The sequence below is a fragment of the Salvelinus fontinalis genome, chromosome 20 (genome assembly GCF_029448725.1).
Source record: "Salvelinus fontinalis isolate EN_2023a chromosome 20, ASM2944872v1, whole genome shotgun sequence".
Lineage (NCBI taxonomy): Eukaryota > Metazoa > Chordata > Actinopteri > Salmoniformes > Salmonidae > Salvelinus > Salvelinus fontinalis.
In genome coordinates this window covers 16,018,577-16,035,510 of record NC_074684.1, presented here as the reverse complement: position 1 = coordinate 16,035,510, position 16,934 = coordinate 16,018,577, and the positions used below count along the sequence as shown (strand labels likewise).

The following is a 16,934-nucleotide window of genomic DNA, read 5'->3' as shown; positions in this document are numbered from 1 at the left end:
TCACCTATGGTTTCAAACTGGAGGAAAAGGTAAAACAAATGAATAATCTTTGAATATTGTCTTGAGTATTTCAGCATTGAACCATAGACTGTTGAATGTAGGCTATGTTATGTAAATAAAATGCCATTAAATGTTATTGCAAGCATATAATTTCCCACCTGGTGGCGGTGGTGAGCTAATGTAAAGAGGAATGAAGACAAAGGTCTATAGTTGGAGATTATGCAATTTCTCTATGGCCTGTATAATACGTGGAGAAAACGACTTCAAAGGCACCTCAAATTAGAAATGTATTTCAAACAAGATTTTTAACTTAAAATAGTCACAATTTATTGGTAACAGTTCTTGTTTATCCCCAAATTTGGCATTTGATCCCCTCTGATGCACACACTATGCCTCTTTGCTGCCATGCTGTTTCTCTGAATTACACCAAATGTCATCAAATGTTCAAGTGTGTGAACCAGTCAACAGTACAAACAAAGTTAAACACAGGAAATTGGAAAGCTCCTTTCAGTCTGAGAACTCAAACTTTCCTCTAAAGTCTGTCGAGACATGTTGCCTCTTTACACAAACCTAAAGGTCAGTTTAGCTCTGTACTCCCTCATGATTATGTGGAACTGTGGATAGGATTGGATAATGTAAACTGATCCCATATCTGTAATCCAGCCCCTTGATACTTCCATGTTGGGCCACAGCTCTTTTTCAAAACCCTGAAAGCTTTATTGAAAATATCCACACAACACTTCTCCTACACATCGATACAAAACAGTACAATCACTTTTGTAAATAAAACAACGCAAACAGATCCCCGTCCCCCAATTACTCTTTTAATCTGCTACCGTAAACGCTTACTCCCCCACCCAGCCCCACCACCTCCAGAGAGAGAAATAAGATAGTTATTAGTATCAAATCATAAACAGTCCTAGAAACTCCAAGACAAAGGAAGAGTAGACACCAAGTTGCATTCAGACATAGCATATGTCACTAGCAGGTGAATTATAACTTTGTGAAAGCTTTTGGGTTCTTCACTTTTTATTTGCCTCAACTCCTCAGACATGACATAAGGTGTGGATGGGCAGTTCAAGTCCATTCAGGGGTCCAAGAGATGGAAGGTTCTAGAATGGGAAAAGCACCATTCCAGAATGTGAAACACAGATCATGGAATCTCACACACCTACAGAGCCACTATTGAGTCTCAAGTGCTTTGATTTTGGTAGGGGTAGAAACGGCAAACGCAACCAACAGTGGCACAAAAAAAGCAAGAATTTTCCTGTCCTGGACATATTCCAGAGACACGGGTATTGAATCACTGCACAATGTCTCACTTTTAAAAGGCGAGGGGTGGACATTTTAAACCTGATTCTTAAGGTAACACACTCCCAAAACATAACTCACCCCACTCATATTGGCATGAGTGTTACTGTGCATATTCACTATTAATATGTAAGAAGTAGTGGATAAATAAAAATGAAACCCAAAAGACAAAACTAATCATAAGATGAATTTAAAAAAAAATATAGGACACCAGTTGTCTGGTTATATTTTAATATGATAATACAGGGAGAGAGAATGAAATGATATGAGAACAAAAAATGAAAGTAAGAAAATATTTCATAAAAACTGACAGAAAAGCGTTCTTTTTAAACATTTAATATCAGTCCATAGCAAATAGTCATTACATACCCCGAATTGGGAGGAAGAAAGCTCTGTATGGTGCCTTCATCACTGAAAAGGAGAACTTGGCTGGAGAGAAAGGGGTGTTGTGCAGAAATCAGTCTTGCTCAGTAAGGGCTGTAAGCCTATGTAAGATGGAGCAGCTATGCCTGTGTATATGTGGGAGGATGTGTTTGGTTCTGTATGCTTAACATTAAGAATGGTGTACTACTGTGTACTGTGTAGGGTGCATGGAAGTGTGGCGTGAACTAGATTCCAATATGATCACTTCCACCCATAAAACCTTGCCTATACCTATCCAGCTCTGTCAAAGTGGGAGCTAAGAGCAGGTTATATTGGAATTGAGCATTTGCAGGTGCGACTAGGGGTAGACCTCAGCGGCGTGTTTTGGGTGTACATGTGGGGGTGTGTCTGGGGGGGACAGGCGAGGGTGTTTGTGTAAAGGGGAAAACTCTGTAAAGTCTGAACTCTGTGAATTTTCCCACAAAATTGATCCAACTCCGGTATCTCAGTGCCATTCCAATGGTAGGTGTTGTTAAGGAGAAATATTTAAAAAAGCAAAGTCAAATGTAAAAAGAAAAGCCCAAGTAAAAAAAAAAAAAAATTGTTTCTACAAAATGGCTCTCAAGTATTCTTTGTTCCACAGATAGAGGTCGCTCTGGGGTTTTGGATTAATTCTGAATGGGATTAAAATCCTCTTTATAATTTCACTGGGGGAGGAGGGGAAAGCATGATCTTCTGCTGGTGTGCATGCCCTTGCATTCACTCACCTAAACAAACACACAGAAGTTCACCAACACACACAAGCTCGCTCACCCACACACAGGAAGGACAGGTGCAGTCCTCAGTGTACGGCAATAGTTGCATGTACAGACCTCTACATCCAAGAGTATGTCATTCTTAGAGATACTCAACACGAGGACTGCATCACACTTGGCCCTACAGCAGTGACGCAACCACACTACACCAGCTACCACTGACCTCTCACCTTTGACAGCTGACCTTTACCCCCACCCAACAGGCAGATCTAGTGGAACTGTGAGCTGTGCGATTCATAGCTTAAGCTCGGAAGGGGGAGTCAGAGGGTGCGACTCGGGGGACATTGGCGCGAGTGTGTCCGTGTTAGACTTCAAACAAGGGATAAAAATAGCTTTTCCAAATTGAGAGAGAGTATTCTTCACACTAAAGCACTCCACGGCCACTACTCCTAGTTCAAACCTAGGATTCACCTGTTAAATGATAACAATAAGAATGCTATGACTATCGTAAAAAAATCCTAAGTAAGCATAGCCTTTGAGTTTTTCTTTGTCGGTTGGTTGGTTTTGTGTTGATTTTCTGCTTTCGTCCAACAACTCAAGTGCGAAGAAAGGAGCGAAAGGAGAACAGAAAAACGAATAAACGGAAGAGTTGCTATAACCCCCTCCACCCTTTTAACACCCCACCACCCTCCCCATGGACACACACGGGTAGGTGAGAGAGACAGATGACAGACGCGGTCCAATCCGTGTAGATGGTCTGTAATGGCTGTCTGAAGGGATCAGGGGTGTGATGCTGGGCCTGAGGCCCAGGGAAGAGGTGGGTTTCCAGAGGAATATTCAGAGGAGAGCCCCTGGTGTTGCTGTGGCCTTGGTGGGGTGGAGGAAGCCAGCAGGGAGTATTGGATCAGATGGATTTCCCAGGTCACTGGTCTTCCAAGTCACTGGTTCTGGTTTTGGATGAAGACCTAGTTTTGTAAGAGTGTTTTCATCCTCACCTCCATAGTTTTGCCCGGTCATGAGACAATTGATTTACTTTTCTCTGTTTTGTTTTGTCAGGTTTTGGATTTCGTTCTCGTTTTGATGTTTCTTTGTTGTTGGTTGGTTTTATTTCTTGTTGTAAAAGAGAATAAGTTTTCCATTCCAACGTCACCATCAACTGTCCATGTTGCTGCAGTTCTCTGGGGAGAGATGAGAATGACATAATTACCTGTAAAACTTTTGGCCTTTCTACAGCCATTGAACTTACGGCCTTACTACGGTCATTGAACTAACAAAATGCTAGCGGTATTTACCGTTGAGCCCGTCGACCACCTGTGTGTCGAGGAAGGGTGCGGGGCCCCAGACACGCACAGTGCCGTCGTCTGAGGCGGAGGCCATGAGGCCTGGGATGGCGGGGTTCCAGCTAACGCAGTTGACTGTGCGAGTGTGCCCTGTTAGCTCAGCGATGGGCAGCTCACTGCGTCGGTGCCAGATATAGACCTTATGGTCTTGGGGGGGGGGGGGGTGTAAGAGGGGGGGGGTACAATGGTATTAATATAGAAAATATCAGCCTTATGTCAACCTTCCTATGATATGCTGAAAAGGTTGCTGTATTTGTGTGCTTATGCATGTGAGAGATGGAGACATGGGTTGATCCCCGATAATTGGGACACACCCATAGTGAGGGACACAGTGGTGAACACGTTTGTTGTAGGGCTCAACAACTACAACACTAATCCTAAACTTGAGGAGTGCCTAAAATGGCTGCTGTTGGGTCTGTGGGTGGTACCTTCGCTGCCGCTGGCAATGAAGTCTTCATTGTGGCCTCCGAAGCAGGAATGGATGGTGTAGAAGCCCTGGGTCACACCTTGGTACTTCCTCACCAACACTCGGTCCTGCAGGTCCCAAAGATGCACTCCCTGTGGGGGGAGAATGGAGGGAGGAGGGGAGGAAGGAGAGGGAGCAGTTAGACACTAAACACAGCCATTAGTACTGGTACATTCTCTTCCATCTCCCTCACACAAACAGACACTAGTCCACAAACAAACACACACACACACACACACAGAATACCGCTGGTACAGTCCTTTCAGTATTCAAGTATAGCACCCTCTCCCCATTCACCTGAGTTGCTACATTTAACAAAGCTAATCTTCCGTTCTTGGAAACAGTGAAAGACATGATAGGATGGTCCTCCTGAACTCTGTAAAAGAGGAATTCACAACAGAGATCAATCACTGATCTGTGTTCTGTTCAATGATATCTGTATATAGACAACTTCATAATTAAGATAAGTCATCCTGAAGGTATTACTTGGTCCAGTAACGCTTCCTTTAGGTCTGTTAATAATCTATTTATAAAACATGAATAACAAGTAGTAACAGTTAGTAATTCATGTATAATTTGTTCATGTATTCATTATGCATGTATAAACCATGAATGTATAAACCATTTATTACTAAGACTTCTGAACCATTTTGTTGTTGTTAATCAACTGAATAATAGTCAGGAGGGTAAATTGTGATCTGGTACGGGGAGAAACCGCAGCCCTCACATGTTTCTGTCCGTTAGGTCCTCAAAGTTGTAACCCCGGATCCGCTGGTGAGTGTCTGACGCTAGCACCGTCCTGCCGTCCCCCACACACCAGAGGCACTGCACACGCACGCCCTCCCACGAGTCCAACAGGTTACCATCCAGGTCCTGGCAATCACACACACAGGCCAGAAACAGGTAGAAAATCAGACAGACAGATTCAGACACACAAATACACAGTTTGTAATATACAAGATCCTGACAGTCTCTGTTCTGAAGGTCAGCAGGTTCTTGTCTAGTCAGCTAATCAATAAGAAGTGAAGGTGCATATCTAAAAGTATTCTGTCCATTTACTGTGCTGTATTAGTCCCTCCTCGCTGCAGTATAATTCATTCCTCCTGTCCTGTATCTTACCCACTCCTCACACACTGGCAGGACAAACTGGAAGAACCAACTGACACTGGTATATCTGGTGGATAGATCACACACACAGCAAACTGGTAAAACACACTAATACACACATACTCCTTTTACAATACTTACACACTGGTAGAACTGCCCCCTCTGTCCCCCGGTGACAAAGCGTTTCCCGTCAGGGTTCCAGGCCACACTGGTCAGACTGTCCTCGTGGGACTGGCTCATCTTGGTCCGCAACTCGCCCGTCTACCCACCAGGGCACAAATACCACTCAGTCAGTACACGACACTGAAGAGTTCCCAGCCTGGATGTCTACTGCACGGCTGTTTTTAACAGGCCCATGGGTCTCCCGAGTGGCGCAGTGGTCTAAGGCACTGCATCGCAGTGCTAGCTGTGCCACTAGAGATTCTGGGTGTGAGTCCAGGCTCTGTCGCAGCCGGCCGTGACCGGGAGACCCATGGGGCAGCGCACAATTGGCCCAGCGTCGTCCGAGTTAGGGGAGGGTTTGGCCAGCAGGGATGTCCTTGTTCCATCTCGCACTAGCGACTCCTGTGGCGGGCCGGGCGGAGTGCACGCTGACACAGTCGTCGGGTGTACGGTGTTTCCTCCGACACATTGGTGCGGCTGGCTTCTGGGTTAAGGGGGCATTGAATCAAGAAGCAGTGTGGGTCGGCTGGGTCGTGTTTCGTGGGACGCATGGCCCTCACCCTTCGCCTGTCCCAAGTCCGTACGGGAGTTGCAGCGATGAGACAAGACTGTAACTACCAATTGGATATCACGAAATTGGGGAGAAAAAGGTTAAAAAAAAGCAGGCCCATCTAAATCAGGGACTCTGACCAATAAATTACATTAATTGATGTGTTTCTATTTATTTAACTAATTAATTAATTCAATCAACCTGCCCGTCCTGGACGGCTGGAGTCTATGCCTATACAGATTTTTTTTACCTGCACTAACATACTGTTTTTCCACCCGGGGTGTGTGTGTACGTATGTGTGTGTGTTGCCATACCTGGACGTTCCAGAGCCAGAGTTCGGAGCAGTCATCGGGTCCGCAGGCGATTAGGTAGGCGTCGTCAGGGCTCCAGGCCAGGTAGGACACACCGTAGGCATGGCCCTCTAAGGTCCGCAGCAGCTTCAACTGGTGGCTCTCCTAGACAGCACACACACAGACACCAGGCTCTGGGTTAGCGTAAAGCACTAACGGAAAGACAGTAGATGGTGACCATCTTTGCCATTAATGCAGCAGATGACTCCTATAAGGCATATAATGGGAATGTACACAGCAGATGGTGTGGGGAATATGGGCTCAGTGTGGTACTCACAGGGTCCACCTGCCAGATGATGACAGTGGTGTCTTTGGAGCCGGTGGCCAGCTTGGTGCCGTTGTTGGAGAACTTACAAAACCACACCTCGTTACAGTGCTCTGTGAGGATCTGCTGCGTGTAGCACGGGAACTGCTTCCTGTGGACAGTGCCAACCAGGAGAGAGGTCAACCAAGGTCAATCGGTCAAATAAAAGGGGAGAGAAAGAAGAAAATGAAGGACAGTGGAGAGGGACAGAGAGAACAAGGTAAAGAATGAAGAAGAGAGGATAGAGGCTACTGATGGGCGTTGGTAATTTATTCCTTGTGTCCCTATTAAAAACATATCTTTTTTAAACTAACTCTGTATTGTTGGAAAAGGACCCGTAAGTGAGCATTTCACTGTTTTTCTACACCTGTTGTTCACAAAGCATGTGACAGATAAATGTATGTAGTAAGTGATTGAGGGTGATCTTTTCTGTTCACTTTACGACTCTTGCAGTGCGCAACATTTCTGAAACCAAAAAACATCATAGCATTCCAAAAATATTGCAGATCGCTATTGCATTACATGCAACTGATCTGGGCTGTTGAGTTTTTCCAGGTCAGGTCAAGAGGTCAGGAAAGCTCTGTATCACACACAAAGACCCTGTATTTAAACACATGCTTTTCTTTATATCCGCATAAATTATTGCCTCCATCTTTACCGATGTCTACAGTAGGCATCGTAAAAAGGAGAGGTTTTCAGGTTTAGTTTTTTGCACATTTCAGCTGTGTTTGGCAGAAAATGTCACCCTGAGTGTGTTGCTGACCGGCTGCAGACGTGGTCCAGGAGCAGGGAGACAGAGTCCAGGCTGCTGTCCAGTTTGGTGTTGTGGTAGAGGCAGCGGTCCCTCTGCAGCTCCACAGCCTGTCTCAGCAGGGTCTGCAGCCGGCGTGGGGGAAGCATCACCGACGGGGGCAGGTACGCTGGAGAGGGAGTGGGTTGGAGAGAAGGACAAGAGACAGGAGTCAAACTATAATCCAGTCTGAAGTGCATCCCTAGACCCCTGTGAAGCCCTGTTTGACTTTGTGTATACGGTGTCATGAGGCTGTATGTGACGTAGCGTGTGTATTTTTGTGTTTATATGAAATGTGTGTGTGAGTGGTGGAATGTGGCCAGTATTCTCACTCTGTAGCTTGTCCAGCAGTCGGCAGCGTGAATTTGCGCCTTTGCCGTCCCACTCTGCCTTGGCGCGCAGGTCCTCTGCATGGCTACACATCAGATACCTACACAAAACAAAAAAACAGTCAGACTACAACATACTCCACTGGGCAAATACTTGTTATGCATGACCTCTAATAACAGTAATATTAACATAATATTAACCTGTATACGCTGGTTATTACTCCAAAGCCACATTGAACTCACTCATCTCATATGCATTTACTGTATTCTATACTATTCCACTATCTTAGTCCGTGCCGCTCTGACATCATTCGTCTATATGTATATAGTTTTAATTCATTCCTACTTAGATTTGTGTGTATTGGGTATATTTTGTGTAATTTGTTAGATATTACTTGTTAGATATTACTGCACTGTCGGAGTTAGATGGACAAGCATTTAGCTACACCCGCAGTAACATCTGCTAATCACATGTATGTGATCAATAAAATTTGATTTGACAATGTGACTGATCAACCACTGACGCAAATTTGGTTGTTCGTTTTTCTTGATAAATGTAGGTTGCCACTGACTGCTTGAGAGACAGACTGGCATACTTAGTGAGCATGCGGATTATTTTATTTACCCGCTGAATATTTGGATCCTGTCCCGAGTTGTACTCGACAGTAACAGTTGATGATTGACTTACGTGTTGACTTATGTAAATGGTGCGATTGATAGACAGGCAAACCCACTGAGGATGCTGTTTGCACAGATTAATCAGACAGCGGATTGATATGATTGGTAGAAACAGTAATGCCATACTGACTGACTGTGTGGAGCACGTGTGTTCACTGATCGTTTGAATCATCCGATGATTTAAGTGATTGATAGGTAATGGCGTACCCGCTGAGAACATGGATGCGGTCCGTGTTGTACTTGAGCGGCGTGAGCTCTCCCCTGAGCACCTGCAGAGCCTCGAGAACCTTCCCGTCCTCCAGGTACTCCAGATACTTCTGCTGCAGGAGCAGGAACTTCATACGCTACAGAGAAAGAGGGAGGGAGAGGGGTAGATGAAGGAGAAGAGAGAAAGGTGGAGTAGGAGGTGGAGAGAGCCGAAGAAATGGGAGAAATTGAGAGAGGGGGAGGAGGGGGGGTTGATAGATAATGTAGACAAAGGGAAAGGATGAGAGAGAAAAGGGGGAAGAAAAAGATGAGTAAAAAGGAGAGAGAGGAGAAACAAATGAAGTAAGCAAGTGGCGATAAAAGGGTTTCATAAAAAGCGTCGGAAGCCCAGAATCCTGACCAACAGATTTCAGATTAATACTAATTAACTAATTTCAAAATATAACGCCTCTGATCCTGTGCTTCAAAGGGTGCAGGCACTCATACCAGAAAGAAAGAGGCAAAGTGAGAGGCTTGACTCCGCCCCAAGATCTGTCCGAGCGAAAATACAGCGAGAAGCAGAGGAAGTGGGGATTATTGGTATGGAGGTCAATGACAGAGTTTAATTTGGTCAACATAAAATGTTATTGCTAATTTCCTACGCAAGACTTATTTGATCGGATAGAAGTTCCATATTTAGGTTGTTACAAATGCATTTATATACGTGTCATTCCGGCAACTTAGAAAAAAAAAAAATTATATCAGAGTTGTGCCTGTTGTTTACACAAAGTCTTAACAAAGGGGCCCCCCAGGGGTGTGTCCTCAGTCCTCTGCTGTACTCCCTGTTCACCCACAACTGCGTGGCTTTAAACGACACAAACATCAAGTTTGCTGACCTGATAAACAACAATGACGAGTCAACCTATAAAAGGTGGTAAGTGAACTGGCATTGTGGTGTCATGACAACAACCTCTCACTCAACGTCATGAAAACTAAGGAGTTTATTTTTGACTTCAGGAAGCAGAGGGAACATGCCCCGATCCACATCAACGGTAGAGTCACAAGTTAAGTTCCTCTGCGTCCATTTGTCATGAAACACCACCACTCGCAACAGCAGCTCTACTTCCTAAGGCGGCTGAAGAAATCTGGCATGCCGACCCAGGTCATCTCTAATTACTACAGCTGGACAATCACGGCCTGGTAGAGCAATTGCGCCATCCACAACCACAAGGCCCTCCAGCAGCTGGTGAAGACAGCCCAGTACATCACTGGGACCGTGCTCCAACCCATCCAGGTAATCTACTCAAAACGGTGCCCGATGGAAGGCACGCAGCATCATCAAGGACCCCAAACACAAGCTGTTCTCTCCCTTAGCATGGGGCAGCCGGTATCGGAGCATGAGGTCTGATTCCAACAGGCTCAGAGACAGTTTCTATCTTCAAGCCATCAGACTGCTGAACACTTGAGCTGGACTGACCACCTGCTCTGATTCGCCTCACCTTAGCGCACACCAGACTCTTTTTATACTGTTCAGTTTATACACTGCCCCCCCACCCCCAAAACACATGTAAATATTGGAGTATAAATTGTGCCTTCCTGTATTATCCTTATGCTAAAAATGTTATTCTATTCTACTGCCATTTACTTTATTTCCTATCGCATTGTCGATAAGGAACCTGCAAGTAAGCATTTCGTTGGACGATGCATACCATGTGTATCCCGTACATACGACAAAAAAAACGTGAAACTGGTTGGCTAGAATGTTCTCGCCTCGTCCTGCATGCTTTCCGCCTTCGTGGAGATTTATGCCCATTATTAGAGCTGTCAGTCCCACATAGATCATCTTTGCGCATACCGATATCATTTGAGTGACAGGCAGCATTACCATGGTGACAGTGAACTGGGGGGGTATTGGTTGGCCTTGGTGTCATATGGTAGGCCTTGCCTTAACCCCAGAGACCTCACAGTGCCAGCTGTAACTAGCCACTTCCTCGTTAACTTAATACTTGTGACCACAAACAAGAGAGTTAACCAGTCTGGGTATTTTGGTCAGTGCTGACATTTATGGTATTTTTAAATTATTTAACTAGGCAAGTCAGTTACGAACAAATTCTTATTTACAATGATGGCCTACCCTGGCCAAAGCCAGATGACGCTGGGCCAATTATGCACCGCCCTATGGGACTCCCAATCACGGCTGGTGGTGATACAGCCCGGAATTAAACCAGGATCTGTAGTGATGCCTCTAGCAATGAGATGCAGTGCCTTAGACAGCTGCCCCACCCGGGAGCCCTATTATTAAAGGAATCCATCTTATCTTGGGCCTGCCACAGCCCAACAGACGAGTTAACGCACCCTAACATAGACAGACGTGTGCCCAAGTGCACAACCTGTCAGAAGGACCAACACGGTTTGACCTTTTCAATTATAACCATGACTCTGGTATATAAAATTACCATCGTTAAGTGTCCACCATAATCAGCTTGACATAACTTGCATACCTTCTTGCTATATGGCAGGGCAGAAAACGACTATTCATTTTTAGACATTCATAAAACAGGATATAGTTTACCTCGATTTAAAATGAATTGTGCAATAACAAGCCTTTGGTTCACAAGAATAAAACTCCACAGGCGCTTGACTAAGCTACAGGAGACCATTTTGAGATCTATCCTTTTCATTCTACATTGAGAAAAATGTACTTACTATGATTGAGATGTGGTTGTCCCACCTAACCACCTTAAAATGAATGCACTAACTTAATTCGCTCTGGATAAGAGTGTCTGACTCAAATGTATCCTGTCTCCTAATGAGCTAGCAAGGTCTAATCATCATAATTTAGCCTAGCTGCAGTCCTCCGTGTTCTTTAGATGACATCTGAACGCTCTGTACCCGTGGTAGAGGCGACTCCCCTCATTTACCATCTCAGAAGAATAGCCGAATGACAAATGAGCTCCATCTCAGGGCTCCACCAGAATATGTATGGATATTAGATGATATATAGAAAAACAATAAAATGTACAAGACATACAGTTGACTGAAAATCTACAATGAACTCACTAACCACATTTCCATCTACAGTCTTTATGCAACAAAACTCATACCGTATTAACAAATATCACGACAGCTGTGGAAATAGGAAGTTACGTTAAAATTGTATAAATTCCAACATAATTTATTTGTTCGATATGGTGGGATCTTTGTCTAAAATTAATTATTCAAGAAAATGCAGTGGAAACACCTTTATGAGCAAATATTGATGTTGATATAACCATCATATCGAAGTAAACTCAGCGTCACGCCATGGCATGGTGTTCTCCCACTACGACTCGGGAAAACATGCAGTTTAAATTAGGCTACAGATGAAAAAAGTTATGAACTTCACAGGGTAGTGAAAGTGCATGGTATGAGTTCAATGCTCCCTTCCAATAAAATGTCACAGGTCTTATTCTGGTGACATGATGATGAATGCTTAACTGCCGCTTTGACAAATAAAAAATATTGTAGCTCTTATCCATAATCTCATTATGTAGACTAGCCTACCTGCACTGTATCTGCGAGTTGTTGGCTACAGTGCACATGCCAAGACCAGAGTAGGCACATTTGCTATCTAACGCAACAGTTTGTGACAAAACTATCGTTAGAGTTGAAAATGTGATGGAAACACATTGAACATTAGATTTTTATTCCGTACATGAAAATTAAGCGAAAAAGTACATTTTGTGAGCACTAAGTCATCACGCACTGATTTTTATCTGCAACAAGTCAGTTCGATGGAAACACACTACTAGTGGGGAAATTCACATATTTTCTTTATGCAGATTTTTGAATAGTTGCATGAAAATCTGTCACCAATTAGATGAAGCCTAGCTACTAATAATGCAAAATTCTTTAAACACCAACAATGTGATTATACAACTGTGTTTTTGTTGAATAATAATATTGGTGGAACATTTTACTGATAATCATTCCATACACTTAGCATCTGACCAGCAAATTATTAAATGCAGGATACTATACCCCCATATATGAGGATATCTGTTGTAAACATTCCATTCAGTCCGTCCAAGGTATTCCGGAACACTTGAAATTCCAGTCAGAATGGATCCGCCTCACAAAGGAGGGACTTTCTAATCTAGAACAGTCAGGTTGGGGACGGAACCGTTCTAGAACCCGTGGTCCCCTTTCACTGCGTTGATGACTGTCATTCAGGTCAGGTTTGGGCTTACCACAATAGCGTTGGGAGAATGCATCAGTGCCCTCAGCTCGTTGAGATCATTCTCAGCCTGGACCAAAACAAAGAGAGAGAGGGGAGACAAATAGTTGGCTCAGCACTTTCAAGCCACAAAAACGACAAATCAAAACAGTTGACCACTACAATAAGTACACTCTTTCTCAGTGGAGGAAGTCAATAACTGTCATTGTCATGGTGTGTGAAGCCATTTTGTGGCTACAGTTCAGATAATGCACAGTAATATCTGTACATTTATGGAATTTAAAAAATATTAAGATATTTTTTACAAGCCTTATTAGCCCAAGGCTCTTGGAAAGGGAGTATTGTGGCAATGTAGAAGAGAAAGTAATTACACTAACTCTTTAAGATCCCTACTAGGAACTTAGCAACCTATATTTCATCAACAAGTTCCAATATTTTATTGATTGGCACAAATGATTATTAACAGCACTGTTTATGTATTCCATATGTAGCTTAATGTTGGTGTTGTACATGTGATTGATACTTAGTAACAGAACCATGTTAAAGGTACTCTCTTGAAGTAGATGTGTGCAGGCTATGCCTAACATTAAAGGTGAGGTGTAACTATGGTAAGGTGGGACCCACCTTTTCCCACTCCCCGTCCATGACGTTGTTGCGGAACTTTGTGGCTGAGGTATGTTCCAGTCTGCAGCCCGACTCCTGCATTAGCAGGTCCACTGTTTGACTGTAGAGAAGAGAGTGGGGAAACATTTTTATTTTTGTTGACCTTTATTTAACTAGGCAAATCAGTTAAGAACAAATTAGTATTTACAATGACAGCCTACACCGGCCAAACCCTAAACAGGACGACACAGGGCCAATTGTGAGCAGCCTTATGGGTCCCACGATCATGGCCAGATGTGATACAACACCGGGATCGAACCAGGGTCTGTAGTGACACCTCTTAGACCGCTGCACCACTCGGGAGCCATAAAAATATTACCTCAATGTTCACAGCAAACGTTAGCTGAACATTTGAACGAGACGGACATTAACGTACAGATGTAAAGGAACTGAAATGTCAGCCCAAAATCAATTGACCACGGAGAGACGAATTAAACATGAATTGCCTAAACGTTCATAGCAAACAGATTAACATTGGCCAAGAAGACAGCCAATGGAACTGATATGTTATACCGGACCGACAGACAGGGAGAGACAGGCATAACATAATCTAAACCATATCCAGCAATAAGTTATAATGCATTAGTAATAATCAGTTATAATTATAAACTAGACCTGTCAACTGCGAGTACCTTTTCTGTAAATCTCTATAAGTGTGCTGAAAAGGTGTCTGTGATAAAATGGAGTGGGGCTGTACTGACAACATAGCATGATGACATCATCCTCATGTATCAAAGAAGAGAGTGGTGCAGCAGTGTTTACAGCGTCACCCTGCTGAGTTCGGACACCATTCCACATTTGAAATGTAGGGGCGTCAGTTCCATAGCAGACAATGCATGCATTTATCCCCCATATAAACATACCCAAACAGGCTCTCTTAGCAGCTCCTGTAATGGCAGTTCCACTGGCGAACAGTAGCAGGCTGGGTCTATCAAACACTGCATTAACAGTCCATTATGATGGTGACATGGGCCAATTTAGCCATGGAGGGCTCAAAATATTGTGTTCCTCCTATCTATTATTAGAGTCAATCAACGTTTCTAATCTATAACAGCTGAATAGACGCGCATTCCACAGCCGCCATGAAATCATACCCTAGTGGGGAAGTCATTCTGATTACTTCACGAGCCACCATTACCACCAATATTTTTTTCTTCACTACCACCAATAATGATACGAGTTAAACATCGCTCTGACTTTGCATCTGGGGCTATAAATGGTGATCTGACTTTGCATATGGGGCTATAAATGGTGATTGTGTCCATATTTACACTACTGCCATTGTTGACATGGATGACAGACTGTCATATTTATTTGTCTGCAAATAGCAACGTCAGAATAATATAAGCGGTTAGAAAGATATAACCACTGGTTTAAGAGGCTGTACCATGGTTGTTGTTCAAGACGCCTGCCGCTCAAAAGGATTCAAAAGAAACACTGACCCAGTCTGTTTTTCTAGTTAACAGCAATGTATCAAGCAAACTCCTTTATCGACGTTATCTTTGTAAACACCAAATGTCAATGTCATGAAAACACGCAAGCCATCGAAAGGGCCAAATATGGGAAACATGGGAGAATGAAAACAAATTGACGCTGTCAAACAGGGTATAGTTGTTCTCCCTACGCACTTTTGCGCAATCCTCTAAAAACGCAGGCATTTCATTTCTGACAACTATTCTAACGTAACACGGTGCCGCCATAGTATAAAATAGGCGAAATCTATAAGGTCATTTCAAACAACAAGCTATGGCCATTTACATCCTTAGTAGCCACAAGTCAATATATATTTTGCAGCATCTTTCGCTGGATTTCAAGGTGATGTAATGCGATTTCCATCCGTGTAACAAAATATATATACAACTCACAACACGCAATTCAACTAGCCCTATAAGGTTACTCTGAAAAAAAGTTATTGTGTGGGGTCAAGGTAGCCAACCAAATTGTGAACTGTCTTGAGTTTTTATTCTGTATAAAAGGTCAGAATAACAATCGTAACGAAGACCAGTGGTTCTATCGACCTAGCCACTCCGTATTGTGCAAAATGGACCCCTTCTTCCTCCGACTAACGTTAGCTTGCTAACTACCCCCTCCCCCATGTTTGTCTGTCAAACGCAGAATTCCGTTTTTATCAACCGCCACCACACAGTTCGCTATTTGAAAAAAACTCAAAAATAAATTATATGTCATGAATCATGTGCTTTGACATGTTAGGGTTTTTTCCTTCCAATGACACGTCGTGTAAACTTACTTTAGCCCTAACCCGTGGAGATGTTGTCCTATTAATCGGATGACATCTTCCTCCGACTGCGAAAGACGTTTCTTCTTTTTCATGGAGCTGACCTCCGAACCAGAGGCTGTGGAAGTCCCTGAGCCCGGTCCGGCTCCGTTATTGGTACCGACACTATTCCCATTGTTTGTGCTGACCAGAAGCCCGTTGAAGTGCGTTCCCCCAGCCGAGGATGACTCCCCGTTTTGCGCGCTGTTCAGGCAGGAAAGCTCTGAATCCTGTCCCTGTCCTGCCCCGTTTGACTGCATGTTATTGCCGCTGAGATTGTTGACAAGGGTCCGGTTAAAGTGAATAGCAGAGGTGGCTTGGTGATGTGGAGAAGTAGTAGCAATTCCCAAAACAACTCCAGAAAGGCCTGTCGCAACTGTTGAATCCCCGGACTCTCCTGCTCCCTCCGCCGCCGAGGCTCGGTGTTTCTTCCGTGGGGGCGGCGACGCTCCGCCGGTGTCCGAGTCGGAGGAGGAGGAAGCGGAGGCCAGAGTTTCCTCACCGAGAGCGGCCGTGGTTAGAAGCCGGCGAAGCCCAGGGTGGGAAAGGAGGTTTTAGCTCCCAGAATTTAGACTTCGTAACCCGGCTGAGAACGCACTGACTCCGTGATAGTTCCGTCAATCGCTCCGTTTTTGTTGTTGTTTCTCTCAACAGCTGCAACCCCCTAATGGAGTCCAGACACGCTGACGTAACCGGAAATTCCTATACTACCCTGCTTCCGGTAGAATTATATAATCCATGGTTGGTGCATTGGGACCAATTTTGCATATTGATCATGGTTTTATGATAGCTTTAAAGAATTTATATTAAAATGCCAGGCAAATTTTTTTTTTTTTATTGGAGGCGTCGCAATGGCTTATATTCAAATAAAATAAAATTGTATTTGTCATATGCGCCGAATACAACAGGTGCAGACCTTATCATGAAATGCTTACTTACAAGACCTTAACTAACAATGCAGTTAAAAAAAATAGAGTTAAGAAAACATTTACTAAATAAACTAAAGTTAAAAAAATATCAAATCAAAAAGTAACACAAGAAAATTACATAACAATAACGAGGCTATGTAGGGGCTACCTGCGGCGGTAT

The 16,934-nt window shown here is 43.8% G+C and overlaps 1 protein-coding gene across 2 annotated transcripts; it reads right to left on the bottom strand.

Annotated features, from left to right (window-relative positions):
* Positions 1–693: 693 nt before the first annotated feature.
* On the bottom strand, positions 694–16,544 carry LOC129817381 (WD repeat-containing protein 26). Of its 2 annotated transcripts, none has more exons than XM_055872545.1 (14): positions 15,819–16,544; positions 13,532–13,631; positions 12,921–12,977; positions 8,713–8,849; positions 7,831–7,928; positions 7,454–7,628; positions 6,682–6,820; positions 6,369–6,509; positions 5,484–5,603; positions 4,963–5,108; positions 4,533–4,611; positions 4,198–4,327; positions 3,722–3,916; positions 694–3,607 (listed from the first exon to the last, which is right to left on the bottom strand). In XM_055872545.1, exons 1-14 carry the CDS (start codon positions 16,103–16,105, stop codon positions 3,582–3,584), a joined length of 1,830 nt encoding a protein of 609 aa, XP_055728520.1. In that variant the 5' UTR covers positions 16,106–16,544; the 3' UTR covers positions 694–3,581. The 2 variants fall into 2 exon arrangements, with proteins under 2 accessions (XP_055728520.1, XP_055728521.1); XM_055872546.1 differs by having other exon boundaries at positions 7,472–7,628.
* Between the last annotated feature and the right edge of the window lie 390 nt (positions 16,545–16,934).

Bases quoted from the DNA above. Each gene is read 5' to 3' on its own strand.
- LOC129817381 (XM_055872545.1), bottom strand. From the start codon at position 16,105: ATGCAGTCAAACGGGGCAGGACAGGGACAGGATTCAGAGCTTTCCTGC. The intron at 5,109-5,483 runs GTAAGTATTGTA...TGTGATTGCCAG, and splicing joins GGGGGCAGTTCTACCAGTGT to GACCTGGATGGTAACCTGTT. The intron at 4,612-4,962 runs GTGAGGGCTGCG...CCTCTTTTACAG, and splicing joins GACCTAACGGACAGAAACAT to AGTTCAGGAGGACCATCCTA.